Source organism: Macrotis lagotis, chromosome 3, assembly GCF_037893015.1.
Source record: "Macrotis lagotis isolate mMagLag1 chromosome 3, bilby.v1.9.chrom.fasta, whole genome shotgun sequence".
In the NCBI taxonomy this organism is placed as follows: domain Eukaryota; kingdom Metazoa; phylum Chordata; class Mammalia; order Peramelemorphia; family Peramelidae; genus Macrotis; species Macrotis lagotis.
Genome location: NC_133660.1, coordinates 286,558,132 through 286,574,429, shown reverse-complemented (window position 1 = coordinate 286,574,429; position 16,298 = coordinate 286,558,132). Strand labels below are relative to the sequence as shown.

Genomic DNA, 16,298 nt, shown 5'->3' with positions numbered 1-16,298 from the left:
GGCCTGCCGACTCTGCCTGCCTAGGACCTTGGACAAGTCACTTGGACGAGCTTGGACTGAGTGATGTCAAGTCTTTGTTTCTGGTGCTCGCCCACCCCTGTTCTGGGAGCCTCTCCTTCCGGGCTGCCCGCACCCTACCACCCCCACCCCACCCCGTCCTCAGGCAGGTGTTACCATTGAAAACTCCCTCCCAGCCCCTTGTAAGGGAGGGGCCCTGCTCTGGCCCCCAGGCCCATGCCTTCACCTTGCTGCCTCCTTGCCTGCTTAGGGCTCTCCTACATGAACTTAGGGCCTCAATCAGCACCCCCAAGAGGGAGGCACCTAAGATTCTTGGCTATTATTGCCAAGGCCCCCAAAGGGTTCTCTTGCCTGTGGGGGGGGGCAGGGCCTCACTTGGTTCTGGGTTTAAAGGTTCAAGTACGGGGCGGCTAGGTGGTGCAGTGGTTAGAGCACCGGCCTTGGAGTCAGGAGGACCTGGGTTCAAATCTGGCCTCAGACACTTAATAATGACCTAGCCGTGTGGCCTTGGGCAAGCCGCTTAACCCCATTGCCTTACAAAATCTAAAAAAAAAAGTTCAAGTACAGGCATGGGAATACTACTCCCAGTTGTCAGACTTGGGGGGTCCACCGCTCCCCAGCTATCTAACAGCCTGGCAGGACATGGGCCCCAGGAATGGCAGCAGACAGTCCACAAAGGGCTCGAACCAGGCCACATTTGCGGTCCCTTCCCCTGCTAGGGGTCCATGAAATACCTATCACTCTGAGCCATGTTCTACATGGGCTAAAAGAAAAAGTTTCTCACCTTTGACTCCAATGTCATGCCAAACTAGAGTGCCAGAACACAGAGGAACCTTAGAACCCAGAACCCAGCTGGATCAGACCTTAGAACAGGGACTGTCAGAGCTGGGATGGACCTTCGAAGATGATTATTAGAACTGGGAGGGGCCTTAGAATAAGGGACTGTCAGAGCTGGGAAGAGCCTGGAGAGAACCTAGAATAGGGAATGTTGGACGTTTCCCATCTAGTCCAACCCCATGGATTTTCCAGATGAGGAAATCAAAAGATGTGGTTTGATTTGGGTGATAGCTAGAGGCAGCATCTGCCCTAGAACCCTCCTCTAGAGGGGCTCACAGGTGGGTAAGGGGGCAAGGCTTCCATGTGCTAGTGACTTCCAAGAGGCACCCCAGTCCTCGGTCCTCAGAGACCTCAGGACCAGGAAAACTGGAGAGAGAAGGGCAGGTAGATCAGAGGACGGCATGTCCTCCAGCCAGGTGTATTCTTGGGCACTCAGCCAGTTCATGGGGGTGGCTGTCAGGTGTGGGGAAGAGGAAGAGGAAGGCTGGGCATAGCTCCCTGGGCTCTGGTGCCAGGGGCCTTGGCCCTCTCTGGGGATGAGTCCAACATGAGGAGCTGTCCACTCCAGCTTCCTGATGGACCCGTCCACCTGACGACTACAACTGCTCCTACTTTGTCTTCTCTTTTTATTCATTTTATACACATGTGTCTAAGTGTGGGGGGTTCTCTCCCAACAGTGTGTGGGCAATCTTTGTGTCACCATTATCCAGCATGGGTTGGGGAGGTGTTTGATAAAAGCTTGGGAAACCAACCATAGTAACTTGACCAATCATCTCTCCCCAAGGAGCTGGTTTCCTCTCCCCCTTTCAGCTTCCAGAAAGTCTTCTTCATCCTTACAAGCTCCCATTCTCTCTCCCATTCTTATTTACTATCAGTTGACTCGATTTTCTGTTCTGCTTGGTTCAGGGCCCTTCCTGTAATTTGTGCCTCTGTCTATTCTCTATTCCTTCCTTCCTTCCTTCCATCAACCCATCCTTCCTTCTTTTCATCTGTCAGTCCATCTGTTATTTCTTCAGTCCTTCCATCCATCCATCCGTCCATCCATTCATTTATTCAGCAGACACCCAAAATACACCAGAAAGGGTCCCAGAAACACAAAGTAAAAATATGAAAACAGGCCCTATCCTCAAGGACCTTCCATTCTAGAATCGGCAGGAACCAGCGCCTGCACAGGTAAAGGAATACAGAGTAATAGGGAGGGGGTCCAAGAAGTGGGGGCAGCAGGTCAGACTTCTTGTAACATGTGGCCCATACATTGAGCCTTGAAGGAAGCGAGGGGTTTGGTGGAGATGGGAGGGCACAGCCTGGGCAAAGGGTCAGAGTGGGGATGTTCAGGGGAGTTGCTTTGTCTCTCTGAGCTGTCTCTTCCTACGTCTCTCTGTCTCCCTCTAGAGACGTCCAGTGTCAGACCCAGTGGCTGGCTGTTATCAGAGCAGTGGCCAGGGTCCAGCAGCCATGATGCTCTAGTCTAGGCCTTGGTCCAAAAAGGTGGTCACCGATCTGCGGGTTCTGATAGCATCAGGTTGGCCTCCACTCAACCCTGCCCGCTCCAGTCCCAGTGCCTGAGAACCCCACATTGGCGATTCACTTTCTATGGACTTTGAGGATCTTTTCAAACTCCCCAAGTGCCTGGGCCTTGGGAGAGGAGGACCCCGAGCCCGGCCAGCTGATAACCTCAGGGGACCCCTAAAACAAATAGGGAAGAAAGGACCAACTTGGACTTCAGAGACCACAGAAGAGGAATCCATGCCCACCCTTGTGCCCAGAGGATGCTGTGCCAGCCTCAGGTCCCACTTTCCAGTCTTCTCTGAATCCAGGAGGATGGGCAAGACCTATCCCAGCCTCTCTGCCCATGCCCAGGTTTTAGAATAGGCCTGGCACAGCAGTCAGAGACCTGAAATCTAATCCTACCTCTTACTCTTACTTCCTGAGTGATTTTGAACAAATTGAACCTCAGTTTCTTCAGTTGTAAAATGAGATTTATGAAATTTCTTCTTCCTCTAAACCTATGATCCTTTAACATGTAGAATAGCAGAGGGAAAGTAGCCAGGGGTGGATGGGGGAAGGGAAACAAGTCTTCACACACACACACATACACACACACTTTCTGACTCTGTAGCCAGAGCTCTCCTACTTTACAGATAGGGAAACTGAGGCCAGAGCAGACTCACTCAAAGCACAAGTGACCAAAGCTGGGTCCTGGTTGTTGGTGTGTTTTTAATCAAGGACCTATAGTGCACACAAACCAGGCAGGAACTGGAGCCCAGAAGGAATCGCAGGTGGAGAACAGGTCCAGGAAGGAAGCCTGGAGTCTCCTCCTCTGCAGCAGGGGCTGGCCCTGAGCCCCCATCCCCCAGGTGAGTCCCCTGGGCTCTCTCCAGGCGGGGCCTGGAGCTTCAGGACCAGCAAGGTGGGCCCAGGTGGGCCCAGGGCTCTGGAGGCCCCAGAGAAGATGTTGTGCTGGCCCAGGGCTGAGCTCTGTAAAGATGCCTGCCATCCTCAAAGGACTCACCTCCTTCTCCAGCTCCCCCCAAAATCAGCCAGAGTGTAAGGCTGAGAGTTGGGGCGACTCAAGGGGTTCAGACTTGGCCCACACTGTGCAGATGGGGCAGAATGCCCACCTTCTAGGGCACAAGATGGTAAAGTTGCCCTGGACTCCCTCCAGCGAGGCACCTTCACTCATGGAGGTAAGCCTCCAGCCAAGCATCTCCAGACTTCTTCAGGGATCTGCGGAAGGGGAAGGGTCATTTTTACCAGCAGAGAGTGATGGCAGGGGGGGCCCATGCCTGGAGACCTCGCCTTCCCCAGAGCCTTTGGGAAAAGCTGGTCAGAAATGGCCAGTAGGGCAGTGGACTGATGATCCTCTGGGCTTCTCTGCATCTTTATGGGGCAGCTCTTGCCATTTCGAGTTGGCTCTGAGTCAGAGAGCCCTCTCAGACCCCCAGCCTATGTCCCAATTCTATTCTGGGGGTTAAAGAACAAGTCTAGAACCCCACCCCTATGACAGCACTTCAGATGCAAATGTCAGGGCACCCCACAAAGCCAGGACTAAGAAGGCCAGTGGAGGACACCTAGACCCTAAGCATCTTGAAGGCAGGTTCCCAGGCTCATGTAAACTCCCCAGCTGCCGAGGGCTCTGCACACAGTAGGCATCTTACCCAACAATGTCCATCAGTGCTTTCAGAAAAGGCTTCACCTCGTAGTTGAGCCCATGTTTGACACAGAGCGACTTCACCAAGGGGGCGATCTTGTGATAATTGTGCCGAGGCATGGTGGGAAAGAGGCTGGGAAAACCAGGAGGGAAGAGGTGGACTTGAGGGAGATCACAGGGCAGGGGTCCCAAGCATCTCGGGCCCAGAAGGTCACTATCTGGGGAACTTCCCTGGGCCTCAGTTTCTTCAGCTGTAAAATGAGGAGGCTGGCCTCGATGGCCACCGGGTGCCTTCCACCACTAAAGCTTGGACCCTGGGACCCCAACCCACCTGCCTTCATTTCCCCTTCAGTCTTGCACCCTACTCCTGGAACACAGCAAGTGGAAAGTAACAGGAATGATTTGAACCCAAGGGTCCAGACTCCAGATCCATCACTTTTTTAAAAAAAATCATTTGCACCAACTCCAGTTCCAGACCACCCCAAACCCTTCCCAAGTCACACCCTGACTCACTGGTGCTCAATCTGGAAGTTGAGATGGCCGCTGAACCAGTCATTAAAGAGGGATTGCTTCACATTACAGGTGGCTTCCAGCTGTGGGGAGTGCCCAGGGTGGCAAGGTCAGACAGGGGCTCTCCTAGCCCCCAGGGCACCGCCCCAATGGGGGCATTGTTGTGCAGGACAAGGCAAGCCCTGGACTGGGAGGCTTGGGGTCTGGGTTCCAGGGGCAGGCCCTGTCCCTTTCTTCCCGTCTAAGTGACCTCCCCTCTCTTGGCCTTAGTTTCCTTATCTGTAAAATTGGGACAGTAATGCTTTCACTACCTTATAGTTGAGAGGAAAGTGGTTTGTGAAGGCCACTAGGTGGCGCAGTGAATGGGGCTCTGGACCTAGAATCAGGGAGGCCAGCCATATAGGGAATAGCCTGGGGGTATCCATTTATATTAGAACTAAATTATTAGCTGGGTGACCCTGGCCAAGTCATAATATAAACATATATATATATATATACATATATTACATATGCATATTATATATGTGTGTTGTGTAGATACATATCTAGCCATCTAGCCATCCTTCCTTCCATTCATCATCTATATCTAGCTGTCTGTCTATCTGCCTGTCTGTGTGTCTGCCTGTCTGTCTGTCTGTCTGTCTATCTATTATCTCTATATCTATAGCCTTATTTCTGTCTCTACCTCTCTTTCTTTCTAGCTCTATCTGTATTCATCTAGCCATTTATCATCCATCTGTATCTACCTACCTAGCTATCCATCTATCAATATCCATCTTTCTATCTATATCTATCTTTCTACCTATTCATCTGTCTTCCTATTTCTTTCTTTTGACTTATCTTTTTTCTATTTCTATCTCTATTCATCTAATAGCTATCATTTATATCTATCTCCCTCTTCCTATCTCTCTAGCTGTCTCCATCTTACTATCCATCTACTATCTAGCTCTATCTTTTTATCTATTTCTATCTCTACATTTCTATCATCTATCTTTATGTCTCTATCTAGCCATCTGTTTTTGTCTGTCCCATCCATCCATCCATCCATCCATCCATCCATCCATCCATCCATCCATCCATCATTTATATCTATATCTACCTACCTCCCTACCTGTCTATCCATCTTTGCAAGGCTTACAATAGTGTTACCTTCAATAAAGAACCAGTTTTAATAAAAATTCTAGATTTAACAAAAGCCTCTTCACATTTGTAAGGGCCCAAGTACCACAGAAATGTGAATGAGAAGGGGCATGCCATGGGAGATCCCCCCCCCAGCCCCTGGGCTCTCAAACCCTTCTATACAGCTTCTAGATGCAGCCAGGGGCCCCATCTTTGAGGGGACTTTCTGTCTTGAAGGTGTCCCCAGGACATAGAGGCCTCCCAGAGTCACTCACACCCTCCTGACTGCTCTCCCACGTCCCAGTCTTCCCTTTGCATCACTCTGATCTCAGCCCCAAGTTCTCACCTGGGCGCTGATCCAATCTCTGTGTTTCTCGCTGCCAATTTCCTTGGGAATGTGATTCATCTGAGTGACCCACACAAACCAGTGACTCTCCAAGACCCTGGAGAAGAAGGGAAATGGGCACTGCTTTGCCAAAATCATTTGCCAGGGAAAGCCCTGGTCGGGGGTGTCCTTGGAGAGTCAGACCAAGTAAGGAAGGTAGGGGGCAGCAGAGAGCAGTGCCCACTGGCAGAAGTTCTGTTGCCAAAGACATTGGGGTCCAAAGGCTTTCAGCTCTAAGGGAAGATAGCCCTAAGGGGCTATGGATGAGGATGCTGCCTGGCAGGACAACATGGAGCAAGAAGCAGGGCATTCAAGTCCTGCCAAGTCCACTAGCATTTATGGAGCTTGGGACCATCCACAGAATGAGGGCATTGGGGTCCCAATGACCACTCAGCTCACTTCTGGCTCTAATTTGGAGGATCACAGATGGTGAGCTGGGAGGAGCCACTGAAGCCGCCAAATCCACTCCCGAAGTTGAGTGACTTGCCCAAGGTCACTCAGAAAGTAGGCTTCAGAAACAAAATTGGAATCCAGGTCCCCAGGCTCCAGGTTTCATGATCTTTGGATTGCAGGAGAAGGAACACTGGTGGATTGGGAGCCCAGAGAAGTAGGTTGCAATCCCAACTCTGTCACTTAGTACTTGCTCCCATTAAACTTCAGTTTCTTCATCTGTAAAATGGGGCCAGGAGTACCTGAACTATCTGCCTCACAGGATGAGTTGGGGATGGGGTGCAGAAGTGGGGGAGAGAAGAGCTTTGTAAACCTTTAGAAATGGCAGCTGTCTTTGCCATTAGGAGAAAACGGAAAGCTGGGGTTTGGGAAGGTGGCATCAAGATAGATCTAGGGGCAGCTGGGCAAGCAAGGCAGGACCAGAGGGGTGTGAAATGTTGGCTTCTGGGGCCCTGGGACCTGCCAAAAGATTTTCCTCACTCACATATGTGATCATGTCCTTCTCCTGCTCAGTAACTTCTTGGGGCTCCCCAGTTCCTCTAGGTTCAAAGTCTTCTGTGGGCAATTAGGACTCTTTCTGCCTTTCCGGTCTTTCTCCCCTTTCTCCTCTCTAAGATCCATCCACCCTGGCTTTTTGTTGTGTCCCTAGACTATGATGCCCCCTCTCTGACTGCGCCTCTGCCCAGCCTGTCCCGTCCTCCCCCCATGTCTGTGCTGCTGCTCCTGCTTGGATCCCACCTTGGGGAGAATCCTAACTGGTCGGCAACCCCCCCCCCCCCAGGCTTTCTGGGATCACTTCCCATGTGTGCTCTAGTTTCCCCACAGGTAACACTTAGGGCACCCTGGCTCCCCAGCAGGTGGGGAGCCCTCTGAGGGCAGGCCCGGCTTTGGAGCTTCGTATCCTGAGGACGTACCTGACTGAAGCAAAGAGGAGCAGGGTGCCTGAGAGGCCGTAGAAGGGGGCGTAGGACGTGAAGAAGCGGACATAAAAGCTCATGGCCCACAGCAGGTCCTAGGGAGAGGGGGAGCCAGCGGGACCTTAGTCCTCCCCATCCTCTCCTGCCTCCCCTCCCCCCTCCTGCCCTTCCCCCTCCTCTGCCCCCATCCTGACACCCCCCTTCCTCCTCTCCTGCTTTCCTCCCACTCAGAGAGACGAGTCTGGAACGGGCACCAGCAACAGAAGGGGTGAGTGGGGAGCAGCTCCCAGGGCTTGCTTGGTCTCACCCGTCTTCTCCCTCATTTCCTGGAGCATCCTCTGCCTGTCTCTTCATCTCTGTCTCTCTCTGTGTCTCTGTCTCTGTCTCTGACTCTCAGTCTCTGTGTCACACTCACACACACACACACATGCACAGACACACACACACACACACACACACACACACACACACACATGCACAGACACACACACACACACACACAGCCCCATCTCTGCCTCCTCCCTCACCATCTTCCCCCAGGACCACCCCTGGCCCATAACTCACCGTCCACCTCATGCACACTAGCATATAGGCCAGGTTCTCCACCTCAAAATTCACCAGCGTGAGGAGGGGTGGCCCAACTGTGAAGGAAGAACAGAGACTGTCAGGGGGAGGGCCCCCAGCCCCACTCCAGAGATACGTTAGCTGAGTTGGGGTGGAGATTCAGAGCTCCAAGGGACCTTCAAAAGCATTCAGTCCAACAGCCACATTTTACAAACAAGGAAACTGAGGCCCAGGGAGAACTGGAAGGGTTATTAGAGGAAAGATAGACTGAGTTCCCCTTTTGGGGAAGGCAGAAAAGGATTCATTAAAGGTAGCCGGAACATAGAACAAAGAACCCCAAGAGATCTCATTGAGCCTTGCCCTTTCTTTCAAATGTCATGTTCTAGACTCAGGTTCCAGAAGGTCTGGATCTGGATCTTACTCTGAAAGCTCCCAAGCTCTGCATCCTTGGGCAAATCACTGCGACACTCAGAGCCTCTTTCGCCCTCTCTAAGATGGGTGGAATGACAAGTCTCGTGAGGCTCTGAGTAGCTATTGAAGTGCAGGCTGCTGTTATTTGCTGGGTGGGGAAACAGAAGTCCAAAAAAGGGAAATGCTTCACCCAAGGCCAACAATAATGGCAGAGCCAGGTCTCTGAATGCAATTTCAGCTTTTGAGAGGACATGGGTTCGAATCTCTGCTCTGCACTACAACAGGAGTGGCCTTGGTTAACTCTATAGCCCTTGTTGGACCTGGTGTCTTCCTTTGAACCATGCTCAGAGACTGAACCACCAGAGAATCCCATCACTGGAGAGTCGGCAGGACTTGGAGCAGCCCCCACACTTCAGGAATCCCTAGGCTCCATGACATCCTGGATGAGCTGGTGTCACCTACTGATGCTGCTCCTAGTTCTGCTTTCTAGGGCCAAGCAGGACAAACCTAATTCTTCTCATGTGACATCCTTTCAGGCCCCTTCCCCCTTCTCTTCAGGCCCCTAGCCTTCTCTTCTCAGTCAACAATTTCTTAAGCCCCTTCTATGTCTTAAACTCCTGTGCTACTTGCTGGGGTTACAAAAAGAGTGTAAAAGTCCAATGGAGGAGACAACATGCAGAAAATGATGGGCTCTAGAGAAAGACTGTTGGCAGCATAGGAAATAATTCAGAGAGGAAAGTATTAGGAGTAAGAGGGATTGAGGAAAGCTTCCTCTAGAAGATGAGGTTTGAGTTGGGTCTTAACAGAAGTCAGGGCAGGGAAGCTAGGTGGTGCAGTGGATAGAGCACTGGCCTTGGAGTCAGGAAGACCTGAGTTCAAATCCGACCTCAGACACTTAATGATTACTTAGCTGTGTGAGCTTGGGCAAGTCCCTTAACCCCATTGCTTTGCAACCCCACCCCCAAAAAAAACCATCAAGAAGTCAGGGAGCTCAGGAGGCAGAGATAAGGAGGGAGAGCCTTCCAGGCATAGGGTGTAAGAGGGAGAAGAAATTTCTAGAAGCCCAGAGTGACTTGTTAGAAGAACAGTCACGGGTGGCTAAGTGGTGCAGTGGATAGAGCACTGGCCCTGGAGTCAGGAGGACCTGAGTTCAAACCCGACCTCAGACACTTCATAATGACCTGGCTGTGTGGCTTTGGGCAAGCCACTTTAGCCCCATTGCCTTGCAAAAACATTAAAAAAAAAAAAAAAAGAACAGCCAGGAGTCTGATGCCACTGGATTGAAAAGTACATGGTAAGGGTAAGGCTTAAGAAGCCTGGCAAGGGAGGAGTGGACTGGGTTATCTAGGGCTTTGAATGCCACACAGAATACTTTTTATTTGATCCTGGAGATGATAGGGAGTCACTGGAGTTTCCTAAGTAAGGGATAATGTGATCAGAACAGCCATGTTCGGTGACTGAGTGGAGTGGGGAGAGACTGGAGGCAGGTAACACCTCTCCTAAGCAGTCTTTGCAATAGTCCAGGGGTGAGGGGTGACATCTGAACCAGGATGGGGCACAGTCAAAGGAGAGAAGGGGAAATATTGGAGAGCTATTGCAAAGATAAAGTCAAAGAGCAAATATAGGGGGGTGAGCTAATGTAAGGAGGCAAGAATGAATCCTAGGTCATGAGCCTGGGGGTGGACTGGGAGGATGGAGCACCCTTATGTTAAGAGGGAGGGTTTGGGGGGAAAGATAATGGCTTCTGTTTTGGACTTGTTGAGTTTAAGATGTCTTCTGGACATTCATTTGCTGTTGGAGAGGTGAGTTTGGAGGTCAGCAGAGAGTTTGGGGCAGAAAACGTAGATTTGAATCATCCCCACAGAAAAGATAAATTCATGGGAGCTGCTAAGATTCCCAAGTGAAGCATAGACAGAGAGAAGAGAGAAGAGTACTGCACTGAACTCTGAGGCAGGGCCCTTCTAGTGTGATTTGGAGGAGGGTTTGGTAAAGGAGACAGAGAAGGCGCATTGGTGGAGGGGTTGGGGGACACAGAGAGAGGAAAACAGAGAGGGGAGGGGAGGAGAGGACAGGAGAGGACAGGAGAGGACAGGAGAGAATGCAGCTCAGATTAGCCCATGAACTTTCTTGGCTGCTCCAACTCACTCTGACTCAGATTGAGCTTGTGACCCACTGAAACCCTCAGATCTTTTTCAGAACGACTGCTGGATAAGCATTCTTCCCTATCTTATACTTGCAAAGCTGTTTTCTTGTGTCCAAGTTGACACAGTGCCCTGTGTTTAGATTGAAGCTTGACTGTATGATGCTCTGGACCTGGAGTCCAGAAAAGCCGAGTTCAAGTCTGGCTTCAGGTACTGACTAGCTATATGACCCTGAGCCAATTGCTTCATCTCTGCCTGCCTCCGTTTTCTCAACTGTAAAATGCAAAATCGTAAAAGAACAATAGCACTTACCTCCCAGAGCTGTTGCAAGGATCCGATGAGATCACTTTTGGAAAGCACACTGTACATGGTAGGTGTGTTTCCTTCCCTCCCCTCCCTCTCCCCCCAGTTTTAGATAGTGACTCTCTCATCCGGAGTCTTAACTCTCCTTTTCAGTCTGGGATCATCAGCAAACCCAGTGAGACTAGGGCACCCATTCCTTTGTTCAAGGCCCCATCTAGCCCCAGGTCCTAAGGTCCCAGGAAGGCAGATAGCCAGGTGGGTGTAGGAGTCCCAGGGAAATGGAGTACTCACTTAGGAAGAAATACTGGTGTTGGTGGTTGTAGGGGAGGTACCGCCGCTTCTTCTTGCCATACTGGAGGAAAGGGAAGAGCTGGGTTAGCAGGGAAGAATGACCTGGAAATGTGGGAAGCTTTTCCTGTGAGTCTTAGATGGTAAAATCCCCCAGTGACAGCTGCTTTGGTCCTATGGTGGCCAGATGCGAGGGGCTGCCTGTCCCCATTCATACACGTCACATTCTTTCTTTACAAGTAGATTAGCAGGACCCACCTCCTGACTTAGTTTTCTCCCAGCAGGGATAGCATTGTTCCCATTGCACCTTCATGTGTCCTCCTGGACAGGGACCTTCTGATCCTGTGTCTCGCCTGTGCTCTGGGTCAGGGGTGCTGAGCATGGTTAGGACTGGAGCCCTGTCCATGACTGGGGTTAGGGAGGCGGGTCTATGACCAAGATGAGGAGGCCTGGGCAGTAGGGCAGGTAGGGGATGGAACAGAATGAAGCCCCTTGGATCCGCTAGAGAATCTCTCTCCCCAACCCTAAACCTGTGTCTCTCCTGAGTTGAGTCTCCAGTTGGTGAACAAAGCAAAGGGGGTCCCCCTCCTCCCTGAACTGGCTTGGAGGAGTCATGAGGACCACAGAGTCTGAGCTCTGGTCACCTCCTCCCTCTCCCTCCAGAGGCTGGAGGGCCTCCCTGATGGCATGGGGTGCTCTGCCAATACCTCCACTGACGACTCTCCCAGGAGAAAAACAGGGGCCACCGTCACGTCTGGGTCCTTGTGGAAGACGTTAGGCTTGGCGTGGTGCTGAAAGTGACGGAAGTTCCACCAGTGGGCTGAGAAACCCTGTGGAATGAGAGGAGGCTGTAGAGCGGGGGTGGAAAGGAAGGAGCTGGGACCCGAGGGCCCCCATCTGATCACAGGCTCCAAAACACCCAGACAGGACCGTCAAGTGAGCTCATGGTTGGACACCCTCCCCAAGCAAGCCGGGGCCATCCTCATGAGACCCAGTCAGGATGTCCAAGGGTCTGGGGCTCTTGTCCTCCTCTTCCTCTTCCATTGCCCAACTAGGAACAGACTCCTTTAGTGGCGATTCTGCCTCCAGCACAGATGAACCCTTGGTGTTTAATTATGGAATTGTCATATGTCAGAGCTAGGAGGGACCATAGGGCAGAATGTTAGAGCTGGGAGGGACCCTAGAACGGAGAGTTAGAAATAGAAGCGTTCTTAGAACATGGGATGCCGGAGTGAGGAAGGACTTGGGAACAAAGAACATAGAATGTAGGATCTGGAAGACCTTAGAACATGGCCAGAGTCAGGAAGGCCCTGAGAACAAAGGACGAGTTGGAGGGACCTTGGAACATTTACTGCTAGATATGGAGAGGAGCTTAGGTCATCCCCTGAATGGTTACATCCAGACCCAATCTCTCCTCCACTTCATTTTTCACCCAAGTTAATAGAATGAATTAGCGGGCACCAAACAAGGCTTCCTAAAGTCGAAGTGGGGCACCTTTACCCTCTGCCTGGTCATCTCCCCAAGCTCCAAAGGATGGGTACTCTGATTTTCCTGGGGGAAAGAGGAATAGGTGACCTCGACTCCCCTCTCCCAGTCCCAGCCCTTACCTTCAGCTGTCCCATCACAAACTGCTGGGCCACATGGTTCCACCTGGACTTCTTGAAGACAGAGACATGTCCGAGGTCATGCTGCAGACACCAGCACTGAGCCTGGGGAGAGATGCAAGAGAGGCAACTGGCAAAGCCTTGTTAAGCTCTTGGGTGTGAGGCCTGTGCAAGTTGAGGCAAACAGACCCAACAGGGAGGAAATGGGAGGTGGCACAGAGACACCTATGTAGGAGACGAGGTAGAGAATGATGAGGATGAAGGGAAGACCCAGACAAAGGGCTCTAGAGAGATCTGAGGAGGGACAGATCACTTTGGCTGGGCAATCAGGGTGGCGGCACCCAAGCTAAGCCTTCAAGGAAGGGATGGAGGTTAACCCAAGGAGAAAAAAAAAAAAAGACCTGCATATTACAGGTAGAGTTGCCTAGTGGATAGAGTCAGAAAGACCTGCATTAAGTTATTTAACCCCATTGACTTGCAAAAAACCCTGCAATGACAGGTCAAATGGCAATGCCCAAGGCTCCAAATGGTCCAGTAAAAGAGGAGATATTAAGGTCTAGTGAAGGAAAAAAAGGAGATAACTAAGGAGACTAAAAGGAGTACAAAGTTTATTTATCAACCAATTCCAATTTTTAAAAGATATTTGCCTCAAATGGAAGCAAAGGGTTTTTTAGTTATGTAGGGGGGTAGGATCACTCCTGGGGATGAACAGAATGGTGAAAATAAATGATGGAGAAAAATGAATATTTCAAATCTTAAAAAGAAAAGAAAGACTGGCATTGCCACACACACTGGCAACTGGGAGATTCTGGGGCTCTTGGCCTCAGTTTCCTCATTTGTAAATTGGGACAATAATAGCCCTGACCTCACAAATTTGTTATGAGGCTCAAGGGAGTTAACAGAAACTGCAAAACTTTATAAATTCCTTTATAATTGTGGGCTATGAAATAACAACTCAGTTACCAGCATGCAGGGAAGGACCACAGAAGTAAGAGGTCATAACTCTCGTCTTCTAGAGGGATAGGGCACCTCAGGGCTCATCTAGGCCAGCATCTTTATTTTACAAAGAAGCCAACTGAGGCCCAGAGAAATGACTTGCCCAGGGTCAGTATTAGAGGTAGGATTTGAATTCAGGTCTTCCTGATTCCCAGGCAAATCCTCTTCCCAGCTGCCCTGGGTCTTCAAACAGGGAAAGGATAAGATAAGTAGGTTGGACAAGTAAGTAACTACCCTTTTGTGATTGCTCAGGGCCTTGAATGCCAGACAAATAGTTTAGGCTTGTTCTTTCACCATCAGGAGCCATTGAAGACATTTCAGGACCAGATTTGTCTTGATCTGATTTTGCCTTGGTAAGAGGTGGGTGAGACCTCTGGGCCCGGGTGGCAATAAAAGGGTTTGCTCACCCTTCTTTTCATTCCCTCCTCTTTTTCCACTTCACAATCTGGAAATCTGATTACACCAGGAAGAGGAAGAAGAGGGAGGAACCCCTGGAGACCATAGTGTGAATTCAAGGTGGGGGGTCTTCAAGGCAACGCCAGACAGAAGAAACCTCACTTAAGGCAAAAGATAAAGACAAGGGAATAAGGGATGCAGAAGGGTCTACTCTGGGATGGCCATCCAGTCATAGCCCCCGTCCCCGTGAACACCATATGGTTATTTCTTTTTTGGATTAACCAACATTCGGCAAAACTGAATATTTTCAGGATCCCCGTCCAATCTGTCATACAAAATGGCGGGCTGCTTTCCTGCAATCATATCTCAATTATCAAGGATGCCTGACAGCCGATTTGAGGTCCAAGCAGATTCCCATGTTCTGTGACCCCTCGGGGTCGCTCACCTGGGAGACAGCCAGCACTACAGCAGCGAGGATGGTAGGTGCCCAGCCAGTGCCCAGAAGGTAGATCACCAGCCAGGCCAGCCCCTCCATAAGCAGGATGTGACCCAAGATTAGGGAGAAGAACTCTGTGTCGGCCTCAAACAGCTTCAGGTCCTCTGCAGTCCTGCGCAGGACTCGGAAATCCTCAATCAACTGCTCCTGATGGGGAGAGGGGAGGGGTGAGTCTGTCCCAAAGCTAAATCAGGGTCCTGAGTCTCCTCCCCAGTCCTTACTTGGGGACCCAACACAACTTCCTGACCAAGAAGGAAGAAGATAACTATAGCACCCTAAAGATATTTGGGGACCTCTGGATGCTCTCTCATCTCCCATGAGCTTTTTTTCTATGGAGTGAAAGGGATCTCTAGAGTGTAACCAGCCACCTTGTGGCCTTCTTGTAAAGGGGACTCCTACTTCAGGGAGAGATTGGATAACCTCAGAGATGCCAGAAATCCCAAGATCATGTCTACACACAAATGTCCCATTTTATGGATGAGAAAACTGAGGCCTCCAGGAGAATCTTCCAAATCCAGTACTGTTTCCACCTCACCATCTGAAGAAGTGCTGAGAATGGTCCAGAGGACGTCAGCAAAGAAGCAATTAAACAAACAGGGGCCATTCATCTATAGAGGACTTCTCATTCATCCGTTAGTCTATTCAATGAACATTCGGTGAGTGTGATTCACCGAGGGCTTTTCTAGAAGCTCTGTCCCATTCAGCATCTCACTCCATCCTTCAGGACTGAGACTGTCTAGGAGACCCTTATTCCCATCTAAGGCAGCCAATGTGGAATGGCAAAAGTAAAGAACATGGACTGGACTGGTCCTTGAAGCCTCTTGGGCGGCTCCCTTCCCATATGGCCCGGGGCCTTAGTTTCCCATCTGTTAAATGAGACAGCCTGACTGGGCAATCTCTCAGGTTTCCCCAAGATCCCACAATGTAATGGGAAGCTATGGAAGCTATCTGGGCCATGGAGGGATAAAGTCAGACTCTGAGATTGGTTAACACTTGATTGTCTGTTGGGGTGCCTCCTGCCCTGTGGGAGGAGATCTTAACTCACATTTTGCTGTCTGTCCTGGCTGGGCTCTCCAGGGGCCAGCTCCCCAATCAGCAGAGGCTTCAAGAACTTCCTCACAAAACTCAGGTCCTGGTGAAAGGCGTGGAAAGCATCCTGGGTGGGGAGAAGAATTGCATGGATGGTCATAGAGAACCAAAGGGAGAGGTCAACAGGACGTCTGCCATTGCTGCCCTAGCCCAACAGGCCTGTCCCAGTCCTGATTCTTCTCCATTTTCTTGGCAGCCAACCTGGGTCACCAGTTCTGAAACCTGAGGCAGGAATAAGGACCAGAGCAGTGCAGGTGAACCCTGCTTTACAACAAACTCAGAATGTGAAGCTTTATCATCATTTAAACTGGTTGCTTTTGCATACCTCCCCGATTAGATTATGATTTCTTAGAGGGCAAGGGAGTGGCTTTTGCCTTTCTTTTCATCCCCAGTCTTTAGAATGTAGTAAGCATTTAATTTAATGATAGATGACCATAAAGCAAAAGTGTAAACATAAATTATTGACATGCTATTGTCAACCCTCCCCATTACTTCCCTTTGAAAATCGAATTAGCTATCATGGACAACTTTTTCAGCAAATCTCTCTGGATTTTTGGAGGCCCTTTTCCTCTGAATGGGACAGTGATAGCTCCACTCCAAATTATCCGGAATCTCCAACCAGG

General features: G+C 50.5%; 1 protein-coding gene across 1 annotated transcript in view; it reads right to left on the bottom strand.

Moving 5' to 3' along the window:
• Positions 1 to 699: 699 nt before the first annotated feature.
• Positions 700 to 16,298, bottom strand: part of FADS3 (fatty acid desaturase 3) — a 29,567-nt gene continuing 13,968 nt past the window's right edge. Inside the window, exons 2-12 of the mRNA XM_074231659.1 lie at positions 15,632 to 15,742; positions 14,536 to 14,733; positions 12,702 to 12,803; positions 11,802 to 11,924; positions 11,098 to 11,158; positions 7,952 to 8,028; positions 7,385 to 7,482; positions 5,982 to 6,078; positions 4,520 to 4,599; positions 4,014 to 4,139; positions 700 to 3,582 (exon numbers count right to left, since the gene is read on the bottom strand). Of these exons, the coding sequence (XP_074087760.1) occupies positions 3,531 to 3,582; positions 4,014 to 4,139; positions 4,520 to 4,599; positions 5,982 to 6,078; positions 7,385 to 7,482; positions 7,952 to 8,028; positions 11,098 to 11,158; positions 11,802 to 11,924; positions 12,702 to 12,803; positions 14,536 to 14,733; positions 15,632 to 15,742 (1,125 nt within the window). The 3' untranslated portion in view covers positions 700 to 3,530. The remainder of the gene's footprint in view (positions 3,583 to 4,013; positions 4,140 to 4,519; positions 4,600 to 5,981; positions 6,079 to 7,384; positions 7,483 to 7,951; positions 8,029 to 11,097; positions 11,159 to 11,801; positions 11,925 to 12,701; positions 12,804 to 14,535; positions 14,734 to 15,631; positions 15,743 to 16,298) is intronic.